Here is a 27,022-nt window from a genome sequence, read left to right as displayed (position 1 = left end):
AGTTGATGGTAAGCGTCAAGGAGGGAAAGAAAGCAGGGTGCAGTAGAGGGTGCTGGGGTTGTTGTAGTTTAAAGCAGAATTGTCAGTTCCCAGGAGGTGCTACAGTGAATTGGCTGTTAGGCATGAGTTCCTGAGTTCTATCTCTGGCATCAAATGCACCAGGGTAATGCTCTGGTTCTCTTTCCTCCTCTCTCTCATAAATAAATATATTAAAATTTTTATTAGTGATTTAATATTGGTTTATAAAACTATAAAATAATAGAGGTATAATTCCACACCTTTCCCACCACCAGAGTTCTGTGTCCCCATTCCCACCATTGGAAACTGCATCAGATCTACCAAGATCACAGATATGGGTTGACTATTATGTCTATATCTATCTATATTTATATATAGTTGCCCCCCTTTTTTTCCTTTTCTTCCTAAGTTACACGTCCTACTTCTTAGTGTCCCCCCTGTCTTTTTTCCTCTCTCTTCTCTCTCTGGGTCCTGATAGAATTAGGTTTCTGGGGGCTGGGTGGTGGTATACATGTTACAATGTGCAAGGACCCAGGATTGACCCTCCCACCCCAGTCTCAACATGCAGGGGGAAAGCTTTGTAAGACCTGGTGACCTTTTTTCCTCTCTCTGTCTCTCTCCCTCATTACCATCCCTTTTCTTCTTGATTTCTGGCATTCTCTATCCAATAAATAAATAAAAATAATACTACAAAAGAAATAAAGCTTCTGAGGGCAGGGGAGATAGCATAATGGTGTGCAAAGAAACTGTCATGCCTGGGGCTCCAAAGTCCCAGGTTTAATCCCCTGTACCTACATAAACCAGAGCTGCGCCATGCTCTGGTCAAAATAAAAATAATAAAGTTTTTCTCTGGCATGACTTACTGGGTTGTTGGCCTAGAATTTAATGCTTATAAATCAGCAGTATCTACATTTTAAATTAGCATTTTTAAACAGGAATGCAGACAAAAGAAGAGTGTGTGCTGACTGACAAAAGTGCAGTGGCTAACCCCTGGGGGGGATGTTATGGAAAAATGACCAGAGGGCTCTAAACTCCAACTCCATCAGGACCTGGAGAAAGGAGAGGGAAAACAGGATATTTGGAAGTAGCAATAAGTGTGTGTAGGTGTGACTTAGAAAGGAAGAGAAGAGGACTGGCATCAGGATCCCGGTTTGAGCCCCTGGCTCCCACTTGCAGGGGAGTCACTTCACAGGCAGTGAAGCAGGTCTGCAGGTATCTATCTTTCTCTCCCCCTCTCTGTCTTCCCCTCCTCTCTCCATTTCTCTGTCCTGTCCAACAAAACAGCATCAATAATAACCACAACAATAAAACAACAAGGGAAACAAAAGGGGATGAATGAATAATTTAAAAAAAGAAAGGAAGAGAAGGTAGAACCATAAAAAGGTCATATATATATATATATATATATATATATATATATAATTATAGAAATAATAGTCAACCCATACTTATGACCTTGGGAGAACTACTGAAGTTTCCAGTGGAAGGAATTGAGACACAGACCTCCGGTGGTGAGAAAGGTGTGGAATTATACCCCTGTTATCTTATAATTTTGTAAATAAATATTAAATCACTAATAAACTTTTTTTTTTAAGGTATGGTGACTGGGAGCTGGGCGGTAGAGTAGCAGGTTAAGCCCACATGGTGCAAACCTCAAGGGCCAGCATAAAGATCCTGATTCAAGCCCCTAGCTCCCTACCTGCAGGGAGTTGCTTCACAAGTGGTGAATCAGGTCTGCAGGTGCCTGTCTTTCTCTCCTCCACTCTGTCTTCCCCTCCTTTCTCGATTTCTCTCTGTCCTGTTCAACACCAACAACAGCTATGACAACAATAACAACTATAACAAGTGCAAGAACAAGGGCAACAAAATAGGAAAAATGGCCTCTAGGAGCGGTGGATTTGTAGTGTAGGCACCGAGCCCCAGTGATAACCCTGGAGGCAAAAAAAAAAAAAAAAGTATAGTGACCAGAGACTCATAAGGATTCTGTATGTGCCCCCAAGATCAGTACTTGAATAGTTAATAATTCAGTGTTTACAACCACTTCATAGAACCTGGCTACCATGGTTGACAAGGACTGACTATGCATGTTATCTGTACTTTTCCACATATCTCTTTACAAATTGCAATAAAGGAAGTTAAAAACATGAAAATGGGAGGGAGGGAGAGAGAGAGAGAGAGAGCGAGAACATACAAAACAAAAACTCTCGGAGGATCAGTGTGGAGAGTGAACTGAGTGGATGAGATTCGGGAGTGGGGTTCGTGGACTTGGCAAGGATGGGAAACACAAATTCAGTGCCATTGCTATTATAAGGGTGTTTTTTGTTGGGGACAGAAGCAGAGAGGATTAGGACATATGGGGGGCAGAGGGTGAAAGTGAAGGAGGTCTCAGAGCTAATGGTGCTGATTTCTATGAAGGAGTAATATTGAACAAATCCAAGAAATGCAAGGAAAGCGAGGTCCCAGGGCTCCTTTGCTGACCCCTTTCTCTCTCCCCCACCTCAGGGGATGCTCTCTCTGGTCCTGAATTGCATCGACCGCCTAAATGTCTACACCACTGCTGCCCACTTTGCTGAATTTGCGGGAGAGGAGGCTGCCGAATCTTGGAAAGAGATTGTGAACCTGCTCTATGAACTCCTTGGTAAGGGGGGGCAGTGGGCAGTCGTGGGCACTACCCAGTAGTGGGCAGTAGTGGGCACTACTACCTCGTGGGCACTTCAGATTCATAGTCCCCTTGGTCTGACCACTCTTTCCACCCTCAGCCTCTCTGATCCGTGGTAACCGGACCAACTGTGCCCTCTTCTCCACCAACTTGGACTGGCTGGTCAGCAAGCTGGATCGGCTAGAAGCCTCATCTGGTAGGAGGATCTAGTAGTGGGGGTGGGGGGTGGGGGAGATGGGCTTACCTGTGGGAGGGAAGGACCACAGCCACTTCATCTCTCACTCTGCTGCCTGTGCAGGCATCCTGGAGGTGCTGTACTGTGTCCTGATCGAGAGTCCTGAGGTCCTGAACATCATCCAAGAGAACCACATCAAGTCCATCATCTCCCTCCTGGACAAGCATGGGAGAAACCACAAGGTTGATACCCCACCTCCTTACACACACACGCGCACACACACGCACACACGCACACACGCACACACATTTGCTCCCAAACTTCTCCCCATGACCCCAGAATTCCCCACTCCTTTCACTTCTTTCCCTCATCTCTTCATACAACTCCCCTTCCAGGCACTTCCATCTCAACACAAGAGTTTTGAGCTCATGGTCCTTACATGGATTCTGGGTGACAGATGTATTTCTTTAGATGCTGAAAATGCTTTCTTTCTTTTCTCTTCCTCCCTTCCATCTTCCTTCCCTCTTTCCCTCCCTCCCTTCCTTCCCTTCCCTTTCCTTCCTTCCTTCCTTCCTTCCTTCCTTCCTTCCTTCCTTCCTTCCTTCCTTCTTTCCTTTTAATTTACCAGAGTACTAATCAGCTCTGATTTATGGTGGTGCTGATTGAACCAGGGTCTTTGGAGCCTCAGGCACGAGAGCTTCTTTGCATAACCATTATTCTATCTACCCCCACCCTGGAAATGTTTTCTTAAAATTTCTAATTTTATAGCCATTGGGCAGGCTGCATATATACCCTCCAGGAAGGAGGTTTTCCTGTTCTCCTCTCTCCCTCTCCCCCTACCTTTTGGTAAGCTATTCCCCTGGCCTTTCCATTCCATTATTCTGATTGGCAGATCTGCATTGTCTGCCTGGCTCCTGAAGAGTTTGCATTCCCTGCTGATCTGAAATATCCTGACAGCCAGGGAGATAGCTCAACTGATAGAGCAAGTCACTTTCATGCATGTAACAGACATCTCTCTTTGTCTCAGTTTAAAACTCTATATGCAACAAGGGCAACAAAAGGGAATAAATAAATAAATATTTTAAAAACTCTATATGATAGGGGCCAGGCGGTGGCGCACCTGGTTAAGTGCACACATTACAGTACGCAGGTTCAAGCTCCTGGTCCCCACCTGCATGGGGAAAGCTTCATGAGTGGTGAAGTAGTGTTGCAGGTGTCTCTCTGTCTCTCTCCCTCTCTGTCTCCCCCTCCCTTCTCAATTTCTCTCTGTCTCTATTCAATAGTAAATAAACAACAAATTCTATATGCTATGAAATAAGTAAAAATAAATTTAATATTCTTTTATTTATTTAATTTGGGTAGAGATAGAGAAAAATTGAGAAGGGAGGGGGACCTAGAAAGGGAGAGAGATAGAAATAAAAATAGATAGGGAGGGAGAGAGAGACCTGCAGCACTGCTTCACTGTTTGTGAAAGCCTCTCCTGCACATGGATCTGGGGGTTTGAACCCAGGTCTTTGTGCACTGTAATATGTGTGCTCCACCAGGTGCATCACTGTCTGGCCCCAATAAAAATTTAGAGTTGGGCGGTAGCACAGCGGGTTAAGCACACATGGCACAAAGCACAAGGACCGGTATAAGGATCCTGGTTTGAGCTCCCAGCTCCCCACCTGCAGGGGAGTCGCTTCACAGGCGGTGAAGCAGGTCTGCAGGTGTCCATCTTTCTCTTCCCCTCTGTCTTCCCCTCTTCTCTCCATTTCTCTCTGTTCGATCTAACAACGACGACATCAGTAACAACAACAATAACTACAACAACAATAAAAAACGGGCAACAAAGGGGAAAATAAATAAATTTTTAAAAAAATTAATTCAAAAGATAACAAAAAACAACCTCATTTTGATCCCTGGGCTCTCATTGACACAGCCCTCTCACCTTACTTCTGACTTCTGACTCCAGTCTCTTTTGTTACATTGCTAATGTCCCACTCCCAATTCATGTGACCCTTAATTTCTCATCTAACCTTTCTCTTTGACGCTTGACCTCGCTCTGTGATCCATGACTGTACACCTCAACTTCCTCCTCTCAGTCAAAATCTCCATCCGCTGTCAGGATATATCACCCTTCTGGTTTCTTGCTCTGTGCCTATTCCTAGGCTTCCCACTCGAGGGCCTCACACCTTGACTTTTTTCTTCCCTTCTCTCCTCCTCCTCCATTTCCTCCTCCTCCCCTTCTTTCTCTTCCTGCTCTTCCCTGGATTATCACTGAGGGTCAGTTCCTACATGACTATTGCTTCCCCCCTTTTACTTATCCTTATAGAAACCAAGAAAAGTAGAGAGGAAGAGAGAGAGAGAGAGAGAGAACGAACAGTAGACACCTGCAATACTGCTTGTGACTTTCTCCCCTGCAGGTGTGGACTTGGGAGCTTGAACCCCAATCCTCATGCATAGTAATATGTGTGCACTTCTTCAGGCATATCACAAAATGCTCCCCCACTTTGACCTCTGACCTTGATCTCTAGGTCCTAGATGTGCTGTGTTCCCTGTGTGTGTGTAATGGTGTGGCCGTGCGCTCCAATCAAGATCTTATTACTGAGAACTTGCTCCCAGGTCGTGAACTTCTGCTGCAGACAAACCTCATCAACTATGTCACCAGGTCTGGCCCCTGATCCATGACCCTTGACCCCTGCCTGACCTGACTCTAACCCCAGAACTCAGAATCACTCAACCTTCTCCCAAACTCAGAGACTCCATACCTCTACCTCCCATCCTCACCAACATCTGCTCTCGCTCTGGCTCAGCCCTGCCTGCCTGCCTTCTTGTTCTTGTCCTATCCTGCTCCAGCCTCCTTTTGTTTATCCCTTCCTCTATCTGTGTTTGTTCTTTTAAAAATCCTTCACAGGGCTTCCACTTTCTGCACCCTATAATGATCCTGTCCATACTCCCAGAGGGATAAAGAATAAGAAAGCTGGGAGTCGGGTGGTAGCGCAGTGGGTTAAGCGCACATGGCCCAAAGTGTTAATGGACTGGCTTAAGGATCCCAGTTCGAGCCCCTGGCTCCCCACCTGCAGGCTAGTCACTTCACAAGCAGTGAAGCAGGTCTGCAGGTGTCTCTCTTTCTCTGCCCCTCTCTGTCTTCCCTTCCTTTCTCCATTTCTTGCTGTCCTATCCAACAACGACGACATCAATAACAACAACAATAACTACAACAATAAAACAACAAGGACAATAAAATGGAATAAATAAATAAAATAAATATTAAAAAAAGAGTAAGAAAGCTGTCAGAGGAGGGGATGGGATACAGAGTTCTGGTGGTGGGAATTGTGTGGAGTTGTATTCCTCTTATCTTATGGTTTTTGTCAGTGTTTCCTTTTTATAAATAATAATAAAGAAGTCCTTCACAGGGGCCAGAAATAAGCTCACCTGTTAAGAGCGCATGCTTTACCACACAGGAGGACCTGGGTTTGAGCCCCTGGTGCTACATGGGAGTACTATGCACAACACCAGGTGGAATGGTGCTGTGGTGTCTCTCCTTCTCTCTATACCTGAGATTAATACAAAGTCTTCTGGGTGGAATCGCACAATTGTAAAGCCCTGGTGCCAAAAGAGGAAGGAAGGAAGGATTTTTTTTATTATTATAATTTTTATTTATTAGGCTGGTGAAATAACTCACTTGGATTGGATGCTGGTTTGCCATGTGTGAGACTCAGGTTTAAGCCTGGCCACCATTAGATTGAAGGACGCTTCAGTACTGTGGTCTCTTTCACACTCTCTCTCTGTCTTTATCTAAAAAAAAAAAACAAACCCAAAAAACTTAAAAAAAAATTTATTGGGAGTCGGGCTGTAGCGCAGTGGGTTAAGCGCAGGTGGCGCAAAGCACAAGGACCGGCCTGAGAATCCTGGTTCGAGCCCCCGGCTCCCCACCTGCAGGGGAGTCGCTTCACAGGTGGTGAAGCAGGTGTGCAGGTGTCTGTCTTTCTCTCCCCCTCCTCTGTCTTCCCCTCCTCTCTCCATTTCTCTCTGTCCTATCCAACAATGATGACAACAATACTAACTACAACAATAAAGCAACAAGGGCAACAAAAGGGAATAAATAAATAAATAAATTTTAAAAATTTATTTCATGGGAGAGAGAGAGAGGAGCCAGAGTGCTTGCCCTGGCATATGCAATACTAGGATGCCAATCTGATGCAGCAGGCACACCTGCGCTCTACCACCCAGCAGAGGTTTCCATTACCACTGCTTGCCTTTTTTGTTTTCCTCTTCCCCCCAGTCTCTTTTCTTCCTTCCTTCCTTCCTTCTTTTCTTCTTCTTCTTCTTCTTCTTCTTCTTCTTCTTCTTCTTCTTCTTCTTCCTCTTCCTCTTCCTCTTCCTCTTCCTCTTCTTCTTCTTCTTCTTCTTCTTCTTCTTCTTCTTTTTCTTCTTCTTCTTCTTCTTCTTCTTCTTTTGCCAGAGCACTGCTCCGCTCTAGTTTATAGTGGTGCAGAGGACTGAACCAGGGACTTGGGAGCCTCAGACCTGAGAGTCTCTCTGTATAACCATTATGCTATCTACCTGCCCTTCCCAGTCTCTTTTCTTTCTCTTTCTCCTCTGCCTTTTGAGATCCCTGTCTCTGCTTTCTCTCTCTCCCTCTCTCTTTGTCTTACTTCCTGTTTCCATGTCTGTGCTCTGATCCTCCCTGCCCCCCCAGCTAGGCTTTCCTCTGCAGCCTCCCTCACCCACCTCCTGTCCCCTCTCTCCTGCAGCATCCGCCCCAACATCTTTGTGGGCCGAGCAGAGGGCTCCACGCAGTACAGCAAATGGTACTTTGAGGTGATGGTGGATGAGGTGACTCCATTCCTGACAGCACAGGCCACCCACCTTCGGGTGGGCTGGGCCCTCACTGAAGGCTACAGCCCCTACCCAGGGGGTGGTGAGGGCTGGGGTGGCAACGGTGTTGGCGACGACCTCTACTCCTACGGCTTTGATGGGCTGCATCTCTGGACAGGTATGGGGACCCTAGGAGGGGACGCTCAGCCCTGACCATTGGCCCCAGAGTTCCCAAGACTCTTACCACACACTTTAGGGTTCTTGGGATAGTAACACTCCTGCCCCATGGGCCAATTTTTCACTCCTTGCTCCTTATTTCCCCAGACCCTAGCCCTACAGCTTCCAGCAGGCTGACCCTTAGCCCATTTCCTATAGCCCCTCAAGAACTCTGACCCCAGAAGATGTATGTCTTCTCCCTCTAAGGGGGTCCCAGAAAACTTCCCAGATTATTATGACCCCTGACCTTTGACTTCTGACCCCAGAGTTTCCAGAGTCCAAAATCTGGGAGGACTTTAAGCTCTGACCCCACAGTTCTCAGGATCCTAATGTGAAGAGAATCTTAATCTCTGCCCCTTATTTATCTATTTTATTTGTATTGCCACCAGGGTTATCACTGGGGCTTGGTGCTGGCACTACAAATTCATTGCTCCTGGCGTCCATTCTCCCCATCTTTTTTTTTTTTTTATTTGATAGGACAGAGAAATTGAGAGGGGGAATAGAGAGGGAGAGATAAAGATAGATACCCGCAGACCTGCTTTACCTCTCGTGGAGTGTACCCCCTGCACATGGGGAGTGGGAGTGGTGGTACTCAAACCTAGATCCTTGTGCATAGTAATGTGGGCACTCAACCAGGTGCACCACCATCTGGACCCGTCCACCCCTAATTTTAGAGCCACAGGATGTTCCCTAGGGACACTTGACTCAGGGTTATGGGATCCTCTAATCTCTGCTTTTGTCTCTTGAGACTGCTGGTTTCCATGGGACCTCTGACTTCTGACATTTCCCTGATAACCCTGGTATAGGACACGTGGCACGACTGGTGACTTCTCCAGGGCAGCATCTCCTGGCCCCTGAGGACGTGGTCAGCTGCTGCCTGGACCTCAGTGTGCCGTCCATCTCCTTCCGCATCAATGGCTGCCCAGTGCAGGGTGTCTTCGAGTCCTTCAACCTTGACGGGCTTTTCTTCCCGGTTGTCAGCTTCTCTGCTGGTGTCAAGTAAGGACTTGTCCCCTGCCCACTGGCTGGTCCCCAGAGCTGGGACCCTCCTGAGACACTGTCCCCAAGCACTCCACAGCCTCTTCTGAAGCTGGGAGCCAGTGGCCTCAGTGTGATACGTCACTGTCTGTGTCCTCCTGGTCACCTGAGCTCCCTAGCCCTGTGCCCTTTGGTGACCTCCAAGTGTCCCCCAAATTTCACAACCTTCTGATAACACCAGGCTCTCCCAGTGACCTCGAAAATACCTCAGATTCTCCCAGTGACTATGCCATTCTAGTGACCTCCAAGTGACTTCACACCTCTTCTGGGATCCCCCATGCTCTCAATAATAATCTTTCAGTGACCCCAGCACCTCCCACAAGCTTCCTAAGTGACCCTTCAGTAGCCTGTTTTTTCCTCAGTGATCCCAAGCAACATTGAGTGGTGACTTTAGGCATCTAAACCTCACTCCAGACCTTCGGTGACTTCCAAATAACCTTCTTCTGAGTGTCCCCAAACCGTCCAAGTGTTCTGTTGACCCAGAGTCTCCTCCAAAGGACCTTTCCATGACCTTGTGCTAACTCCCCCAGTGAACCCACATTTTCCTTAATATTTATTTATTTATTACACCAGAGCACTGCTCAGCTCTGGCTTATGGTGATGCTGGGAATTAAACTTGGGACCTCAGAGCCTCAAGCATAAGAGTCTTTTTGCAGAACCATTATGCTGTTTCCCCAACCCTTCTTTTTGATTCTTGAGTGATTACCATTGGCATTATACCTTCTTTTTGACCTGAGACTTTTACTTATTTTATAAGATTCCTTTATTATTTAAGTGAAAAGAGTGAGAGAGAGAGAGAGAGAGAGAGACAGACACATGAGCTCTGGCCTATGGTGGTGCTGGGGATTGAACCTGGGATTTCTGAACCTCAGGCATGAAAGTCTGGTGTGAAACCACTGTAATAACTTCCCCCCCACCCTGACCTCAATACTTTTCTTACCCTCCTGATTACTATAAATACCCTCCTGGACCCTGACTGCCCAGTGACCTCAGATCCCCCCCAACACACACATACCTGTCCGAGGGCCTCAGGGTCGCTCCTTTAATCCTGCTGAGCACAGACTTCCCTGTAAACCAGGACTCTGTCTCCCACCCAGGGTGCGCTTCCTCCTTGGTGGCCGCCACGGTGAGTTCAAGTTCCTGCCGCCGCCTGGCTATGCCCCATGTCACGAGGCCGTGCTTCCAAGAGAGCGGCTCCACCTGGAACCCATCAAGGAGTATCGGCGGGAGGGACCCCGTGGGCCCCACCTGGTAGGCCCCAGCCGCTGCCTGTCGCACATGGACTTTGTGCCCTGCCCCGTGGACACTGTCCAGGTACTGTCTGCTCTCTGAGACCTTCCTGGTGAGGCAGGAAGGAGGTGGGGAGCTGAGTCAGCAGCAGGTTAAGCACACATGGCGGGAAGCACAAGGACCTGCATAAGAATCCTGGTTCCACCCCCTGGGGGTCACTTCACAAGCAGTGAAGCAGGTCTGCAGGTGTCTGTCTTTCTCTCCCCTTCTCTGCCTTCCCCTCCTCTCTAAATTTCTCTCTCTCTTATCCAAGGACAGCAATAACAACAACAATAATAACAACAACAAGGGTAACAAAAAGGGGAAAAATAGCCTCCAGGAGCAGTGGATTTGTAGTGCAGGCACCAAGCCCCAGCAGTAACTCTAGAGGCAAAAAGAAGAAGAAGAAGAAGAAGAAGAAGAAGAAGAAGAAGAAGAAGAAGAAGAAGAAGAGGAAGAGGAAGAGGAAGAAGAAGAAGAAGCTGGGGACCTTTCTCAACACCTGAGAAACAGGCAGAGAGGAAGCGAAGGACTCTTTGAAGGCAGAATCCTAGCTGCAAGGAGTCCTTGCTATAAAGAAAAGCCTAGCATTGCTTTCCATTTTATAGTTGGGGAGAGCAAGGCCTAGAGAGGTTAAGTAACCATTGTGAGTCACACAACTGGTTTGAACTCAGGTGGTCTGATTCCAAAGCCTATGACATTATCTACAGTGCACTGTTGGTCATCATGTAAAAAAAAAAAAATAGCCTCTCCTACTCCTCCTCTATTCAGTAGGCTCCTCCTATATGACTGATGTGTCTAGAGACTAATGATGTTTACTAGTTTGGGGGTCTAGAGATAACTCACCCTGTGTTTTCTTCCGTCACCACTTTTTAAAAAAAAGTTTTATTTATTTATTCATGACAAATGATAGAGAGAAAGAACCAAACACCACTCTGGTACATGTGTTGTCGGGGACTGAACTTGGGACCTTATGCTTGAGAGTCCAAAGCCCCATCCACTGCACGACCTCCCGGATCACACCGTCACTGCTTTTTTTCCCTATACCACTTGCGAAGCTTTCCTCCTGCATATGGGGACTAGTGGCTTGAACCCGGGTCCTTGTACATTGTAACATGTGTGTGCCACCACCCAGCCCCCTCTTTCTTTTCTTTTTTTTTCCTTATTCTTTACCAGAGCACTGCTCAGCTTTGGCTTATGGCAGTGTGGGGGATTGAACCTGGGACTTGAGAGTCTCAGGCATGAAAGTCTCTTTTGCATAACCATTATGCTATATCCCCACCCCCTCTTTCTTTTTAAACATTATTTATTTATTTATTTAACAGAGACAGAAATCCATAAGGAAGGGGGAGAGAGAGAAATACCTGCAGCCCTGCTTTACTGTTCATGAAGCTTCTCTCCTGTAGGTGGGGACCGGAGGCTTGAACCTGGGTCCTTGTGCATGGTAATATGTGTTTACTCAACCAGCTGCACCATCACCTGGCCTTCCAGAGATAACTCATCCTGTAAAGTGCACGATTTATCATGTTCAAACCTGTTTTGAACCCTCCACCACTACATGTGCTCACCATGGAAAAGGGAAGCTTCATAAGCTGTGGAATGGTGCTGTGGTGTCTCTTTTCTCTCCCCACCCCCAATCTGGGAAAAAAAAACCCGAAATCTACCGAAGTTACACAATGTCACTGTTGAGTGCATACTTCACCATGCACAAGAACCTAGGTTCAAGCCCCTGGCCCCCCACAGGGGGAAGCGTCACAAGCAGTGAAGCAGTGCTGCAAGTGTCTCTCCCCCCCTTTTACAAAGATTTTATTTATTTATTCATGAGAAATGTTAGGAGGAGAGGGAGAAAGAACCAGATATCATTCTGGTACATGTGCTGCCAGGGATTGAACTCAGGACTTGATGCTTAAGAGTCCAATGCTTTATCTGCTGTGCCACCTCCTGGACCACTCTCTCTTCCTCTGTATTGCCTTTCCTCTCAATTTCTCTCTGTCTTATCAAATTAAAAAAAAAGGGGGGGAATGGCCCCTGGAAGCAGTGGACTTGTTGAGCTGTAGGGATAGCCCTAGTGACAAAACAAAACAAAACAAAACAACAACAATGATGACAAAACACAGGCTTAATGTTCCAGTGAAATCTAGGAGGTGAGTTAGTAGTAGTAGTTTAGGTTAGTGGTTTCAATGACTCATGAGTATTGTGAGGTGCAGTTCTGATGCAGGAAAGATCTGTTCCTCCAGTAAACGTTTTCCCGTCATCCTCCCTGGGCCTGGCTCTGGGCTGGGGAAGTGGAGGAAAGAGAGGTAGGCATTGCCCCCACAGAGCTCCTAGTCCACAGGGTGGTGAAGACCATTCCCAGATAACTTTTTATTTGATTTTTTAAAAATATTTATTTATTTCCCCTTTTGTTGCCCTTATTTTTTATTGTTGTAGTTATTGTTGTTGTTATTGATGTCATCATTGTTAGATAGGACAGAGAGAAATGGAGAGAGGAGGGGAAGACAGAGAGGGGGAGAGAAAGACAGACACCTGCAGACCTGCTTCACTGCCTGTGAAGTGACTCCCCACAGGTGGAGAGCCAGGGGCTCAAACCAGGATCCTTACGCCGGTCCTTGCGCTTTGCGCCACGAGCGTTTAACCCAATGCACTACCGCCCGACTCCCCAGATAACTTCTAAGTGATGACACTGGGTCCTTGCCTGACTGGGCATCAGCTCTGGAGCTGGGGTTGCAGAATAGCAGGAATGGTCAAAAGAACATGTGGGGTGGGGTGCTGGCCAGGACTGGGCCAGGGCCTAAGGAGACAGGCCCACAGGACAAGCTGGAGGTGTCTCTGGGATCTCATACGTGTCCTCCCCCACCCCCACCCCCAGATCGTGCTACCTCCTCACCTGGAGCGCATTCGGGAGAAGTTGGCGGAGAACATCCATGAGCTCTGGGCCCTGACTCGAATCGAGCAGGGCTGGACCTATGGCCCGGTGAGAGGCTCTGGGGCCAGTAGGGGGCGACAGAATAAGGGTGGGAGGCCAAGGGTCACATTCTGGGAGCAGGGTGGGGTGGGGTGCTGAGAGGTGACTGGCATGTTTCCAGGTTCGGGATGACAACAAGAGGCTGCACCCATGTCTGGTGGACTTCCACAGCCTCCCGGAGCCTGAGAGGAATTACAACCTGCAGATGTCAGGAGAGACGCTCAAGTGAGTAGAGGAAAGGGGAACTGAGGCTGGGCCGGGCTGCTGGGGGAGTGGGCAAGGAGAGAGGGAGAGACAGACGAGGAGAGAAAGAGACAAGGAGCTGAGTGGTGGTACACCCAGTACCACCACTTTACAACACCATGTTACAATGCACAAGGACACAGGTTCAAGCCCCCCAGTCCCCACCTGCAGGGAGGAAGCTTCTTGAGTGGTGAAGCAGTGCTGCAGGTGTCTCTCTCTCTTTCTCTCTCTTTCCTCCCTATCTCCTTCTTCCCTATCAATTTCTTTCTGTCTGTGTCCTAAATAAATAAAACTTAAAATAAAATGAAAGGGAGTTGGGCGGTAGTGCAGCGGGTTAAGCACAGGACTGACATAAGGATCCCGGTTCAAGCCCCCGGCTCCCCACCTGCAGGGGAGTCGATTCACAGGCGGTGAAGCAGGTCTGCAGGTGTCTGTCTTTTTCTCCCCCTCTCTTCCCCTCCTCTCTCCATTTCTCTCTGTCCTATCTAACAATGACAACAACAATAATAACTACAATAAAACAATAAGGGCAACAAAAGGGAATAAATAAACATTAAATTTGTTTTAAAAAAAAGTAAAAAGGAAGAAAGAATGAGGAAGAAGAAGATGGGGGTCAAGGGTGGGATGAGGCAGGAGGAAATGCCGTGGCTGAGCACAGGCTTTGCATCCATGAGGCTCAGGTTGGAGTTTCCAGCACCAAATGTGAGGGAGCAGTGCTCTTACTTGCTGGCAAAAAAAAAAATCAATTAAAAAAAAGATGAAGAAGAAGGGGCTGGGCAGTGGTGTACCTGCTCACCATGCCGAAGGGTCAGGGTTCAAGCCCCTGGTCTCCACCTGCAGAGTGGAAACTTCATGAGTGGTGAAGCAATGCTGCAGGTGTCTCTTTTCACTCCCCCCCCCCATGACCTCTCAATTTCTTTCTTTCTTTCTTTCTTTCTTTCTTTCTTTCTTTCTTTCTTTCTTTCTTTCTTTCTTTTTTTGCCTCCAGGGTTATTGCTGGGGCTCAGTGCCTGCACCACGAATTCACTGTTCCTGGAGGCTATTTTTTCCCCTTTTATTGCCCTTTTTTTAAAAAAATCATTGTTGTGGTTATTATTATTGCTGTTTTTGATGTCATCGTTGTTGGATAGGACAGAGAGAAATGGAGAGAGGAAGGGAAGACAGAGAGGGGGAGAGAAAGATAGACACCTGCAGACCTGCTTTACCGCCTGTGAAGCGACTCCCCTGCAGGTGGGGAGCTGGGGGCTCGAACCAGGATTCTTATGCCGGTCCCTGTGCTTCCAGCCATGTGCGCTTAACCCGCTGCGCTGCTGCCTGATTCCCCCCCCCCCCCATTTCTTTCAGGCCTATAAAATAAAGGTAGGAAGGGAGGGAGGGAAAAGATGGAAACAAAAGATACAGAGAGAAAGAAATGAGCCAGGAAAACAGAGAGAAGGATGGAGACAAAGACACCCAGAAATTCAGAACAAGAGAGAATAGAGAGAGCTGGAAACATCTGTGAATGCAGTGGTGGTGGGGGGTGGGGATGGAGAAGAGGAGACAGGAGCCAGGGTGCGGGAGAAAGTGTGAGAATCACTCTGTCCTCACCATACCCTGTGCCCCACCCCAGGACTCTGCTGGCACTGGGCTGCCACGTGGGCATGGCAGATGAGAAGGCAGAGGACAACCTGAAGAAGACAAAGCTCCCCAAGACGTGAGTGTGGGTGATGGGGCCCCATTTTGGGGGCAGAACGAAGGACTGCGGTTGCTGTGGCAAGGGCTGGGGTGATGGAGAGGTCTGGAGAAGACTGAGGCCAGAGATGATGGGGTCAGGGGCTAGGGTGAAGGCCAGAAGGTCAGGGGTCAGGATGTGGGAGTCAGAGGTCAATATCTTGGGGAGGAGTTAGGATTTCAGGGTCACGAGCTCCAGAGAAAGTGGGAGTGGGTTGGGATGCAGGGTTTCAGAGCCTGCCATGGAGTTGGGGAAACCCAGAGAATGGAGGCCAGGGATCTGTGGAAAGTAGTGAGAGGTAGTTGGATTTCTAATAAGGGATTCCAAAATTTTAAGTAACATCAGAAGTCCTACAGTTAGAGGTCAGAGTTCAGAGGGCAAAGACTTCAAAGCCAAGGGCCGAGGGTGTGACACAGTGGTTAATGTAAGAGACTTCCATACCTGAGGCTTGAAGGACTCAGGTTCAATCCCTGGCACAACCATAAAAAGAATACTGGTTAAAATACATGTACTGAAAGCATCTAAAAAAAAAAAAAGAAAGAAAGAAAGAAAAGAAAAGAAAGAGTGGAAGGAAGTGAAGAAAAAGAAAGAAAAAGAGAAAAGAAAGGACTCCAAATCCAGGGGTTTGGAATGACAGGGTCCTGGGGTCAGAAGTAAGAAAAATCAGAGTAGGGAGCTGGGCGGTAGCGCAGCGGGTTAAACACACATGGCACAAAGCACAAGGGCTAGCGTAAGGATCCCGGTTTGAGCCCCCGGCTCCCCACCTGCAGGGGTGTCACTTCACAGGTGAAGCAGGTCTGCAGGCGTCTTTCTCTCCCCCTCTCTGTCTTCCCCTCCTCTCTCGATTTCTCTCTGTCCTGTCCAACAACAACAACAGCTATGACAATAATAACAATAACAACTATAACAAGCGCAACAACAAGGGTAACAAAAATGGGAAAAATAGCCTCCAGGACCAGTGAATTCGTAGTGCAGGCACCAAGCCCCAGCGATAACCCTGGAGGTAAAAAAAAAAAAAAAAAAACAGAAAGAAAAATCAGAGTTAGAGATGAGTGGTTAGAGACTTCTCAGGTCAGAGATGAGGTTTCCCCAAATCAAGATGAATGGGTCATAGAGGCCTGCATATGGTAAAAATGAAGCACCTTCTGGGTCCCAGGATCCTGGGTCAGAGGTCAGGTATCTCAGCTGTTTTCTAGAAAGTGACTGAACCCTGATAGTAGAGATCAAAGGTCAGAACTTCCAAAGCCCAATGGGAGCAGACGATTACCCACAAGGCGCATACCTTGCCATGTATGTGGCCTTGGCACTACATAGAAGGTGCTGTGGTACCGGAGGAAGCTCTGGTGATGTAGCATCTCCTCCCCCCTGTCTGTTTCTCTCTATCCGAATGAATGAAAATCAATCAGGCTGCTATTTTGGGAGAGGCTAAGAGATAGCTCACCTGTAGAGTACACACTTCACCATGCATGAGGACCTGGGTTGGAGCCCCCCCATACTACATAGAAGCACCTTGCAATGACAGGTGCTATAGTGTCTCTGTCTCTTTTCCTTCTGTCTCTCTCCCTCTGTCTTTATCTTAAGTTAAAGGAAAAAGTGGTCCAGTGGATAAAGCATTGGATTCTCAACCATGAGGTCTCAAGTTCAATCCCTGGCAGCACATGTACCAGAGTGATATCTGGTTCTTTCTCTCTCTCCTTTCTCATGAGTAAATAAATAAATTCTTTAAAAACATGAAAGGAAAAAAAGAAAGAGTTCACTAAGAACCGTAAAGTTACACAGGCAACAATACAATACAAACAACACAGAAATAGTTAAGTCAGGTCAGTAAGATGGCTCCCATAGATAGTGTGTCTACTTTACCATATGTGAGACCCAGGTTCCAGCCTGGTCCCACCACACTGGAGGAAACTTTGGTGCTATGGTGTCTTCCTCTCTCTTTGCCTCCCTTTTTATCTGAAAAAGTCAGCCTGGAGTGGTCCCTGGTGGTGACAATGACAACAACAACAACAACAACAACAAAGATAGACATTTTAAAATTTCATTTAGGTCCTTCCTTCTTTCTGCAGCCCTTCTTCAGCATTCATGTAACTTCCCCCTTGCATCTGGGGACCAGGGGCTTGAACCAGGGTCATTGTGCATGATAATGTGGGTCTTCAACCAGGTGTGTCACTGCCCAGTCCCAATATAGAAATTAAAAAAAAAATTTTAAATGTTTATTTATTTTCCCTTTTGTTGCCCTTGTTTTTTATTGTTGTTGTAGTTATTATTGTTGTTGTTACTGATGTCATTGTTGTTGGATAGGACCGAGAGAAATGGAGTAAGGAGGGAAAGACAGAGAGGGGGAGAGAAAGATAAACTCCTGCAGACCTGCTTCACCACCTGTGAAGCGACACCCTATAGGTGGGGAGTCTGGAGCTTGAATCCTTGAATTCCTTGGATCCTTACTCTGGTCCTTGTGCCATGTGTGTTTATTAACCCACTGTGCTACCGCCCGACTCCCCCAACAGAGAAATTTTAAAAGACAAAAAATATTCCAGAAGAGGTAAAATCACATGTGTGAGGGCCTAGCTCTGTGGGGGGGGGGGGGAGGAAAGGTGGGAGGAAGGAAGGAATTCCAGAGTTAAGAAAGAATACCAGAGATGGGTCAGAAATCAGGGGATTGCCCCCAGACAACACACACCATACACAGAAGTGGAGGTCAGGGCCTTCTGTCACCAGCACTTCCACACCCACAGGTATATGATGAGCAACGGGTACAAGCCAGCACCGCTGGACCTGAGCCATGTGCGCCTGACACCTGCACAGACCACGCTGGTGGACCGGCTGGCAGAGAACGGGCATAACGTGTGGGCGCGAGACCGAGTGGCCCAGGGTTGGAGCTATAGTGCCGTGCAGGACATCGTTGCTCGCCGCAACCCCCGCCTTGTGCCCTACCGCCTGCTAGACGAGGCCACCAAGCGCAGCAACCGGGATAGCCTCTGCCAGGCTGTACGCACACTGCTGGGCTACGGCTACAACATCGAACCCCCGGACCAGGAGTCCAGTGAGTGCTGATGACCTCTTGCCCTGACCCTCATGCCTGGGCCCTGATCTGTGAATCACAGCCACAGCTGAATGGACCACAGCTGTAGTGTAGCATAGACACCTCCTGCCAACCCTGACCCTTTCTCTGACCCCCACCCTGAACACACTTTTTTTTTTAAAAAAAAATCTTTATTTTAATTTCTTTATTGGGGAGTTAATGTTTTTATAAATATTTATTTATTTATTCTCTTTTGTTGCCCTTGTTGTTTTTATTGCTGTAGTTATTGTTGTTATTGATGTCGTCGTTGTTGGATAGGACAGAGAGAAATGGAGAGAGGAGGGGAAGACAGAGAGGGGGAGAGAAAGACAGACACCTGCAGAACTGCTTCACTGCCTGTAAAGTGACTCCCCTGCAGGTGGGGAGCCGGGGGCTCAAACCGGGTTCCTTCTGCCAGTCCTTGCGCTTTGTGCCATGTGCGCTTAACCTGCTGTGCTACCGCCGGACTCCCGGGAATTAATGTTTTACATTTGACAGTAAATACAATAGTTTGTACATGCATAACATTTTCCCAGTTTTCCATATAACAATACAACCCCCACTATCCTCTGTCATTCTTTTTGTACCTGTACTCTTCCTCCATGACACCCCCACCCCAGAGTCATTTACTTTGGTGCAGTATGCCAATTCCAGTTCAGGTTCTACTTGTGTTTTCTCTTCTGATTTTGTTTTTCAACTTCTGCTTGAGAGTGATATAATCCCATATTCATCCTTCTGTTTCTGACTTATTTCACTTAACATGAATTTTTCAAAGTCCATCCAAGATTGGCTGAAAATGGTAAAGTCACCATTTTTTTATAGCTGAGTAGTATTCCATTGCTGAACACATTTTTGATCCAACTTGAGCCATGCTTGGACTCTAGATACAACACTGAGCTGTAGGGCCAGAAGCCCAGTGAGTGCTAACTCTGACCCTTGACCCCTAGTTTTGACCCTCCAGACTGTAATTGCAACATGGGCACCCAACCAAGGACTCAGAACCTTTAGCCCAACCTCTAAATACCAACTGTAGTCTGTCTTCAATCTGTCAACCCTATTCCCTTTATTTCTATTTTTCTCTTTATATATTTTTTCCTTCCTTCCTTCCTTCCTTCCTTCCTTCCTTCCTTCCTTCCTTCTCCCTCCCTCCCTTCTTTCTTTCTTTTTACTTTTATTTTTATTTATTTACCAGATAAAGATAGAGAGAAATTGACAGGAGTGGGGGAGATAGGGAGAGAGAGACAGAGAGACACCTGCAGCCTTGCTTCACCACTCGTGAAGCTTTCCCCTTGCAGGTGGGGACCAGGGGGCTTGAACTTGGGTCCTTGTGCACTGTAATGTGAGCACTTAACCTGCAAGCCCCCTCCCTCCCTTCCTTCCTTCCTTCCTTCCTTCCTTCCTTCCTTCCTTCCTTCCTCCTTCTCTCCCTCCTTCCCTCCCTCCCTTTCTCTCTCTCTCTCTTCTTTTCTCTCTCTTCTCCTTCTCCCTCCCTCCTTCCCTTCTTTTCTTACCAGAGCACTGCTCATCTCTAGCTTATGGTCGTGCTGGGAATTGAATATGGGGCATTAGAGCCTCAGGAATGAAAGTCTTTTGCAGAACCATTGGACTGTCTCCCTAGTCTCAATCCTAATTTCTGTTTCTTTCCTAACCCTGATCCTTCCAACTCTCAACCATTGAGCTAGATTTTTAAAACTTTATTTATTTTTATTACTTAATTTTATTTATTTTCCCTTTTGGTGCCCTGTTTTTTTATTGTTGTTGTAGTTATTATTGTTGTTGTTATTGCTGTTGTTGTTGGCTAGGACAGAGAGAAATGGAGAGAGGAGGGGAAGACAGAGGGGGGAGAGAAAGATAGACACCTGCAGACCTGCTTCACCGCCTGTGAAGCGACTCCCCTGCAGGTGGGGAGCCGGGGACTGGAACCGGGATCCTTCCGCCGGTCCTTGCGCTTTGAGCCACGTGTGCTTAACCTACCCAACTCCCATTTTTGTTTTATTTTATAGGACAGAGAGAAATTGAGAGGGCAGGGGAATAGAGAGGGAGAGACAGGCATCTGCAGTGAGATACCTGCACAGACACCTGCGGCACTGTTCACTGATCGTGAATTCTCCCCCTGCAGGTAGGGGTCAGGGGCTTGAATCTGGGTCCTTGTGCATGGTAACATGTACACTTAACCAGGTGTGCAACTGCCTGGCCTCTTAACCTAGATTTTTTTTCTCCAGAGCTGGGACCATGAACTTGCAAAGTTTCAGCACCCTGGCCTCCATTTTCATTCAGGAGGACAGAAAGAAGAGACCACAGGTGTCGTAATGCCTCCCATGTGGCAGCAGGGCAGGACATGCATCCTACCTGACTGATGAGCTATTTCTTTGGCCCAGGTTCTAGACATTGACATTATTTTTATTTCATCTATTTAAATTTTATAATTTCCTTAGCCCCTTTTTAAAATTTTTCCCCTTTTTTGTTGCCCTTGTTGTTTATCATTGTTGTTGTTATTATTGTTGTTACTTGCTACCATTGTTGTTGGATAGGACATAGAGAAATGGAGAGAGGAGGGGAAAGCAGAGGGGGAAGAGAAAGATAGACACCTGCAGACCTGCTTCACCGCTTGTGAAGCCACTTCCCTGCAGGTGGGGGCTGGGGGCTTGAACTGGGATCCTTGTGACAGTCCTTGTGCTTCATGCCATGTGCAATTAACCCGCTGCACTATTGCTCAGCCCCAGCCTGTTTTTATTAATTTTTTTTTCCAGGAGAGCATTGCTTAGCTCTGACTGATGATGGTGCTGGGGATTGAACCTGGGACTTCAGAGGCACAGGCATGAAAATCTGTGGTCTGCTATACTATTGCCATGGCCCTGACCTTATTCTTTAACCACTTGACCTTATTCCTAAAAATGATTTATGTGTGAGAGATGTAAACCAGATTATCATTCTGGTATATGTGATACTGGTGAATCAAACTCAGGAGCTCGTGCTTGCGAGTCCAATGCTTTATTCCCTGTACTACTTCCCTGGTTGAATCACTGACCTTAATCTTGACCCTGATCCCAGACCATGACCCACTGGTTCTCTAGTCTGACTTATCTTTGTCTCTGCCAGGGTCTTCTCTCTAAGAGCTTTGACTGCTGAAGAAATGGGGAGGATTGTCACACAGTAGGGGCCTCCTACTCCCCTTTGATGAGTCTGAGGTTCTTCAGTTCTTCTCTCACACCAAAAAAACCACCCCTCTCCCTCCATGTTCCCTCACCTTCTCTGGTCTCTTCCACCAACTTTTTGATGTCTTGGGACCCACTTCCTGCCAGGCTTCTGACTCTTCTGGGCCTCATTTGCAGGTCAGGTGGACAGCCAGTCTCGCTGGGACCGGGTGCGCATCTTCCGGGCAGAGAAATCCTATGCGGTGCAGAGTGGCCGCTGGTACTTTGAGTTTGAGGCAGTCACCACGGGTGAGATGCGAGTGGGCTGGGCGAGACTTGAGCTGCGGCCTGATGTAGAGCTGGGAGCTGATGAGCTGGCCTATGTCTTCAATGGACACCGAGTAAGTACCTCTCCAAGTCTTACTCTGCCAGGCCCACTGATCCCTCACACTCACATGCTCTAACTTATCTGTGCCTCATTCTGTCCACTCAATCCCTGTATCTACCCTAATGCTCATTTATACATCTATCCATTCATTCATCCATCCATCTACCCACCTACTCATTCATCCATCCATCCATCCATCCATCCATCCATCCATCCATCCATCCATCCACTTATTTCACCCATCCACCCAATCTGCCCTTCTATCCACTCACCCGTCAGTCCACTCATTCATCCATTTGTTTGTCCATCTATCCTTCCTTCCTTCCTTCCTTCCTTCCTCCTTCCATTCACCCACCCATCTATCCTTCCATCCACTTCTCTCTGTGTGTGCATGTACATACCCATCCATTATCTATCATTCTATCCAACCATCCCTCTGTTCATTCTCCCATTCACAAATCCAACTATTCATTCACCTGTTCATCCATCCACTCATCTGTCCAGATAATCACTTAACCATCTACCCTTCTATTGTTTCATTTATTTCTTGGCTCAGTCATGTGCCTATTTAGTGAAGTTAGGCTACTTATCTACCCATCTAACTATTCAACAATTTTTTTTAAATATTTATTTTATTTATTTATTCCCTTTTGTTGCCCTTGTTGTTTTATTGTTGTAGTTATTATTGTTGTTGTCATTGTTGGATAGGACAGAGAGAAATGGAGAGAGGGAGGGGAAGACAGAGAGGAGGAGAGAAAGATAGACACCTGCAGACCTGCTTCACCGCCTGTGAAGTGACTCCCCTGCAGGTGGGGAGCCAGGGTTCGAACCGGGATCCTTATGCCGGTCCTTGTGCTTTGCGCCACCTGCGCTTAGCCCGCTGCACTACAGCCCGACTCCCCACTATTCAACAATTTAAGGCACCCACCCATTTATTTACCTGTTTACTCAGCTGCCCATCCAGCTATCCATTCATCCACCCGTCTGCTTGTCTGCACATACTTTATTCCTTCCCTGCATCACTTCTGCAGACTCTCAAGTTTCCTTTCACTCTTCCATGAAGCCGTATAACCCTGCTTCCCATTCATCCTCTTTGTTATGCAGTCATCTATTCTGTGGCACATGGGTACATGTGGTGTGTGTGTGTGGGGGGCATTGGCAAGTTCATTTCACCCTTTTCCATCACTCCATTTGCTGCTTCCCCCACCCTCCACTACCACTTTTGTGGTCTATATTACCCCAGCCCCCAGCCTCAGTAGATATAGTCAGAGGGGATGAGATACCGAGATTGGGGGGGGGGGTGCATGATAGCCCAGCCTTTGCATTCCATGCATGGACTGTGGCTGAAAATGTAGAGAAAGATGGGGCAACTGTGGGGATGTCCCTTCTACCCCCCATGCTCTGGACCTAACACCTTACATGAGTATGTTGACATGTCTCTGCCTGCTTCTCTGTGTTCTCATCTCTCTGGGGTGTCTCTGCCATATCTCTTCACAGGGCCAGCGCTGGCACCTGGGAAGTGAACCATTTGGGCGCCCCTGGCAGCCTGGTGATGTTGTGGGCTGCATGATTGACCTCACAGAAAACAACATTATCTTCACCCTCAACGGAGAGATTCTGATGTCCGATTCAGGCTCTGAAACAGCCTTCCGGGATATTGAGATTGGGGATGGTGAGGGCTGGTCTCATGGCTCCTCAGTTCCCTTCATGTGCCCTTTCTGGCTTTCCTCTGCCTCACCTGACCCCATCCAGACTGCCCCGATCCAGTTTCCTGTTGCATGCCCCCCCACCCCCGCCTCGCTGCAGTTGCTTCTGCCCTGCTTACCTATCCTTATCCTTGCCCACCTCCCTCTCCCCACCAGGTTTTCTGCCCGTATGCAGCTTGGGACCCGGCCAGGTGGGTCACCTGAACCTGGGTCAGGATGTGAGCTCCCTGCGCTTCTTTGCCATCTGTGGCCTCCAGGAGGGCTTTGAGCCATTCGCCATCAATATGCAGCGGCCAGTCACCACCTGGTTCAGCAAAAGCCTTCCCCAGTTTGAGGCTGTGCCACTGGAGCACCCCCACTATGAGGTAAGGACATTTAGTCTTTAATGTAGAATTTTCTTGAGTCTTTGTCTTTCATAACATTGACATCTTATTATTTATTTATTTAATTTTTTTTTAGGGACAAGACTTAAAAATATTTATTTTCCATATGTATTTTGTATAATTTCCAAGATAAATATTAATTTCATACACAGGAATGAAAGAGTTCTTTAAGAACCAGAACTGAGCTAATCACAAGAATGATCAAACTTTGATAAAGGAAAATAAATTTGCATCTTTTAAAAATTTTTTAAAAATATTTATTTTCCCTTTGTTGCCCGTTTATTATTTATTTTAAAGATTAATTTAACTAAGTGATGGCAGGTGACTCACCTGATAAAGTACACAAGCTGTGATGCATAAGGACTCAGGTTTGAACCCTGGGCCACCACAAAGGAGGTCTTCCAAGGGGAAGCTTCATGAGTGATGGAGCAGTGCTATGATGTCTCACCTTTTCAAAAATATTTATTTATTTATTTATTTATTTTGCCTCCAGGTTTATTGCTGGGGCTCAGTGCCTGCACCATGAATCCACTGCTCCTGGAAGCCATTTTCACCCTTTTTGTTGCCCTTGTTGTTGTAGCCTTGCTGTGATTATTATTGTTATTGTTAATGTCATTCGTTGTTGGATAGGACAGAGAGAAATGGAGAGAGAAGGGGAAGACAGAGAGGGGGAGAGAAAGACGGACATCTGCAGACCTGCTTCACCACTTGTGAAGTGACTCCCCTGCAGGTGGGGAGCTGGGGGCTTGAACTGGGATCCTTTTTTTTTTTTCTAGATAGGGTAGAGAGAAAGTGAGAGGAGAGGGGAGATAAAGAGGCACCTGTAGACTTGCTTCACCACTTGTGAAGCGTTCCCCCTGCAGGTGGGGAGTGGAGGCTCGAACTGGAGACCTTGTGCATGGTAATGTGAGTGCTTAACTGGATGCTTTACCATCCAACCCCTGTCTGGCCAGTTCTTATCTAGTTGGTCTAAGGTGGCTCACAGTGTCACCACATTGAGGACCTAGACTGCCTGTGTGACTCAGTGCTTCCTGCCCCTCCCTGCAGGTGGCCCGTGTGGACGGCACAGTGGACACACCCCCCTGCCTGCGCCTGACCCACCGCACCTGGGGCTCCCAGAACAGTCTGGTAGAGATGCTCTTTCTCCGGCTGAGCCTCCCCGTCCAGTTCCACCAACACTTCCGCTGCACTGCTGGGGCCACCCCCTTGGCCCCCTCTGGCCTGCAGCCCCCTTCTGAGGACGAGGCCCGGGCAGCAGAGCCGGATTCTGACTATGAAAACCTACGCCGCTCAGCTGGGGGCTGGGGTGAGGTTGAGGGGGGCAAAGATGGAACCATCAAGGAGGGGACCCCTGGGAGTACCACCCAGGCTGGAGGGGAAGCCCAGCCCACCAGGGTGGAGAATGAGAAAGATGCAACCACAGAGAAGAGCAAGAAGAGAGGGTGAGTCAAGAGTGGGCAACTTTAGTACCCCAAGAGGTACCTACAGTATTCAAAGGTGACTCCACATAAGTTAAGTGGAGCCAGAATACTGAGGGATCCCAGCATGTCTCAGGTGAACCTCTTCATTTCCTTGAGATGCACTAGTTTCTCTGAGAGTGTGAAGTTGGTGTGCCTTGATATCTATGGAGAACCCCACTATTCTTAGGGTACCTGGTGGACCCCAAAGTATTTCATCCAACAGACTACATTATCCCTGGATTCTAACAGGCACCTTAGTCCACTGTAGAATTTAACTGTACCCCAAGGTACCCCAGTGGATACTGTTGGTCTTCTGTATTGGGGTCATTTCTGTGTCTCAAAAGGACCCCCCAACAAGCCAATTCAAGGAAAGATCCTTGAAAAGCATTCAGATTGATTGGAAACTGTCCTGCTTCCTTTACCATGAGAATAGTTTTCTTTTTCTTTATTTTCTGTTTGTTTCTTTACTTATGATTACCGGAGACTCACACATGAGTCTTTTTTGCAGAACCATTATGCTACGTCCCCTATCCTGTGACAAAAGTTTTCAGGGGGACAAAGTTCTATGTTTCTTTGGGGGCATCTAGAAATGTTGGAAGATTTTTGCTGATGACACTTGGGGATGTGCCACTTGTGGGAGGCCTCCAGAGAATCGACCTGCTTTCAGTATAACAAGATTATGACACACAATGAAGAGTACTTTTTAAATAATTATATAATTTGGTTTTGTTTTTACCCAGAGCACTGCTCAGCTCTGGCTTATAGAATTGAATCTGGGACCTCTGAGCCTCAGGCAGGAAAGTCTTTAAAATTTTGTTTTCCATTTTTGAATACTAAATACTAATTTAATGATGGTTTACAAGATTATAAGATTATGGGGGGGGCATGAACGTCTTTTTGCATAGCCATTATACTACCTCCCTAATCCAGAGCTGTCCTTTTTCAAATGACTCAAGTCCCAAAGTAAGAAACGCTGGCTTAGGGAGACCATTGTATACCCCAAAGGGTATACAATGTTCCCAGAGGTGTCATTAAATGCGGGTGCCCTTATTGCAGGAAATAAGGAAGAACTAACTGCAAAGAATCCAACTGCCACTCAGAGCTTGTGGGAGAGAAACTCAGGTTTAGGGGCCAGGTGGTGATGCACCTAGTTGAGAGCACACATTACAGTGCTTTAGGAACCGGGTTCAGTTCCTGGTCCCCACTTGCAGGGGGAATACTTCATGAGTGGTGAAGCAGGGCTACTGGTGTCTCTCTGTCTCTCTCCCTCTCTATTTCCCCATCCCTTCTCAGTTCCTCTGTCTCTCCAATAAAAAAAAAATAAAAATAAAAATAAAGGAGAGAGAAACTCAGGTTTAGTCACACTAGTGGGCCTAGACAAAGCTCATGCTCCAGAGTTCTAGGCCCTGAACCAAGGGAAGGTACAGCGTTTCATAGGGGGCTACAGGATGAGCCAGACATAGCAAATCTAGGGGGGCCGGGACGTCCTATCTTCAGTGTTCATTCCTGGTCTGTCTCATCAGGATATGCTAGGAAAACATAAGTGGGGGCGGGGAACGGACATTATTCCTTGGGTTCCTTGGTCTAAGTCTTGCACATACAGGGGAATTCATAACTCAAAGGTAGGACTGAAAACTGGTTACTTGGTTACTGCCATCTCTTCCTGCACAGTTGTGTCTAGGTGAGGTTAGCCAGGTGAGCCTCAGGGTTTAAAGGAATAGGACTTAAAGGAGGCCGGGGTCCTAGAAACATTCAGTGACTTTCTTTTATTAATTTCCCCCCTTATCAGTCTG

The 27,022-nt window shown here is 47.3% G+C and overlaps 1 protein-coding gene across 1 annotated transcript in view; it reads left to right on the top strand.

The window, feature by feature from the left end:
- Window positions 1-27,022, top strand: part of RYR1 (ryanodine receptor 1) — a 157,379-nt gene that overhangs the window by 27,011 nt on the left and 103,346 nt on the right. The window contains exons 14-28 of the mRNA XM_060172268.1: window positions 2,521-2,656; window positions 2,778-2,873; window positions 2,976-3,094; window positions 5,369-5,502; window positions 7,592-7,833; window positions 8,678-8,870; window positions 10,007-10,223; window positions 13,048-13,152; window positions 13,265-13,368; window positions 14,996-15,079; window positions 17,833-18,140; window positions 21,491-21,693; window positions 23,178-23,352; window positions 23,543-23,751; window positions 24,817-25,211. Of these exons, the coding sequence (XP_060028251.1) occupies window positions 2,521-2,656; window positions 2,778-2,873; window positions 2,976-3,094; window positions 5,369-5,502; window positions 7,592-7,833; window positions 8,678-8,870; window positions 10,007-10,223; window positions 13,048-13,152; window positions 13,265-13,368; window positions 14,996-15,079; window positions 17,833-18,140; window positions 21,491-21,693; window positions 23,178-23,352; window positions 23,543-23,751; window positions 24,817-25,211 (2,720 nt within the window). The remainder of the gene's footprint in view (window positions 1-2,520; window positions 2,657-2,777; window positions 2,874-2,975; window positions 3,095-5,368; window positions 5,503-7,591; window positions 7,834-8,677; window positions 8,871-10,006; window positions 10,224-13,047; window positions 13,153-13,264; window positions 13,369-14,995; window positions 15,080-17,832; window positions 18,141-21,490; window positions 21,694-23,177; window positions 23,353-23,542; window positions 23,752-24,816; window positions 25,212-27,022) is intronic.

This window comes from Erinaceus europaeus, chromosome 2 (genome assembly GCF_950295315.1).
Source record: "Erinaceus europaeus chromosome 2, mEriEur2.1, whole genome shotgun sequence".
Taxonomy (NCBI): domain Eukaryota; kingdom Metazoa; phylum Chordata; class Mammalia; order Eulipotyphla; family Erinaceidae; genus Erinaceus; species Erinaceus europaeus.
The sequence above is the reverse complement of the archived record's forward strand: the minus strand, read 5'-3'. Positions and strand labels throughout refer to the sequence as shown.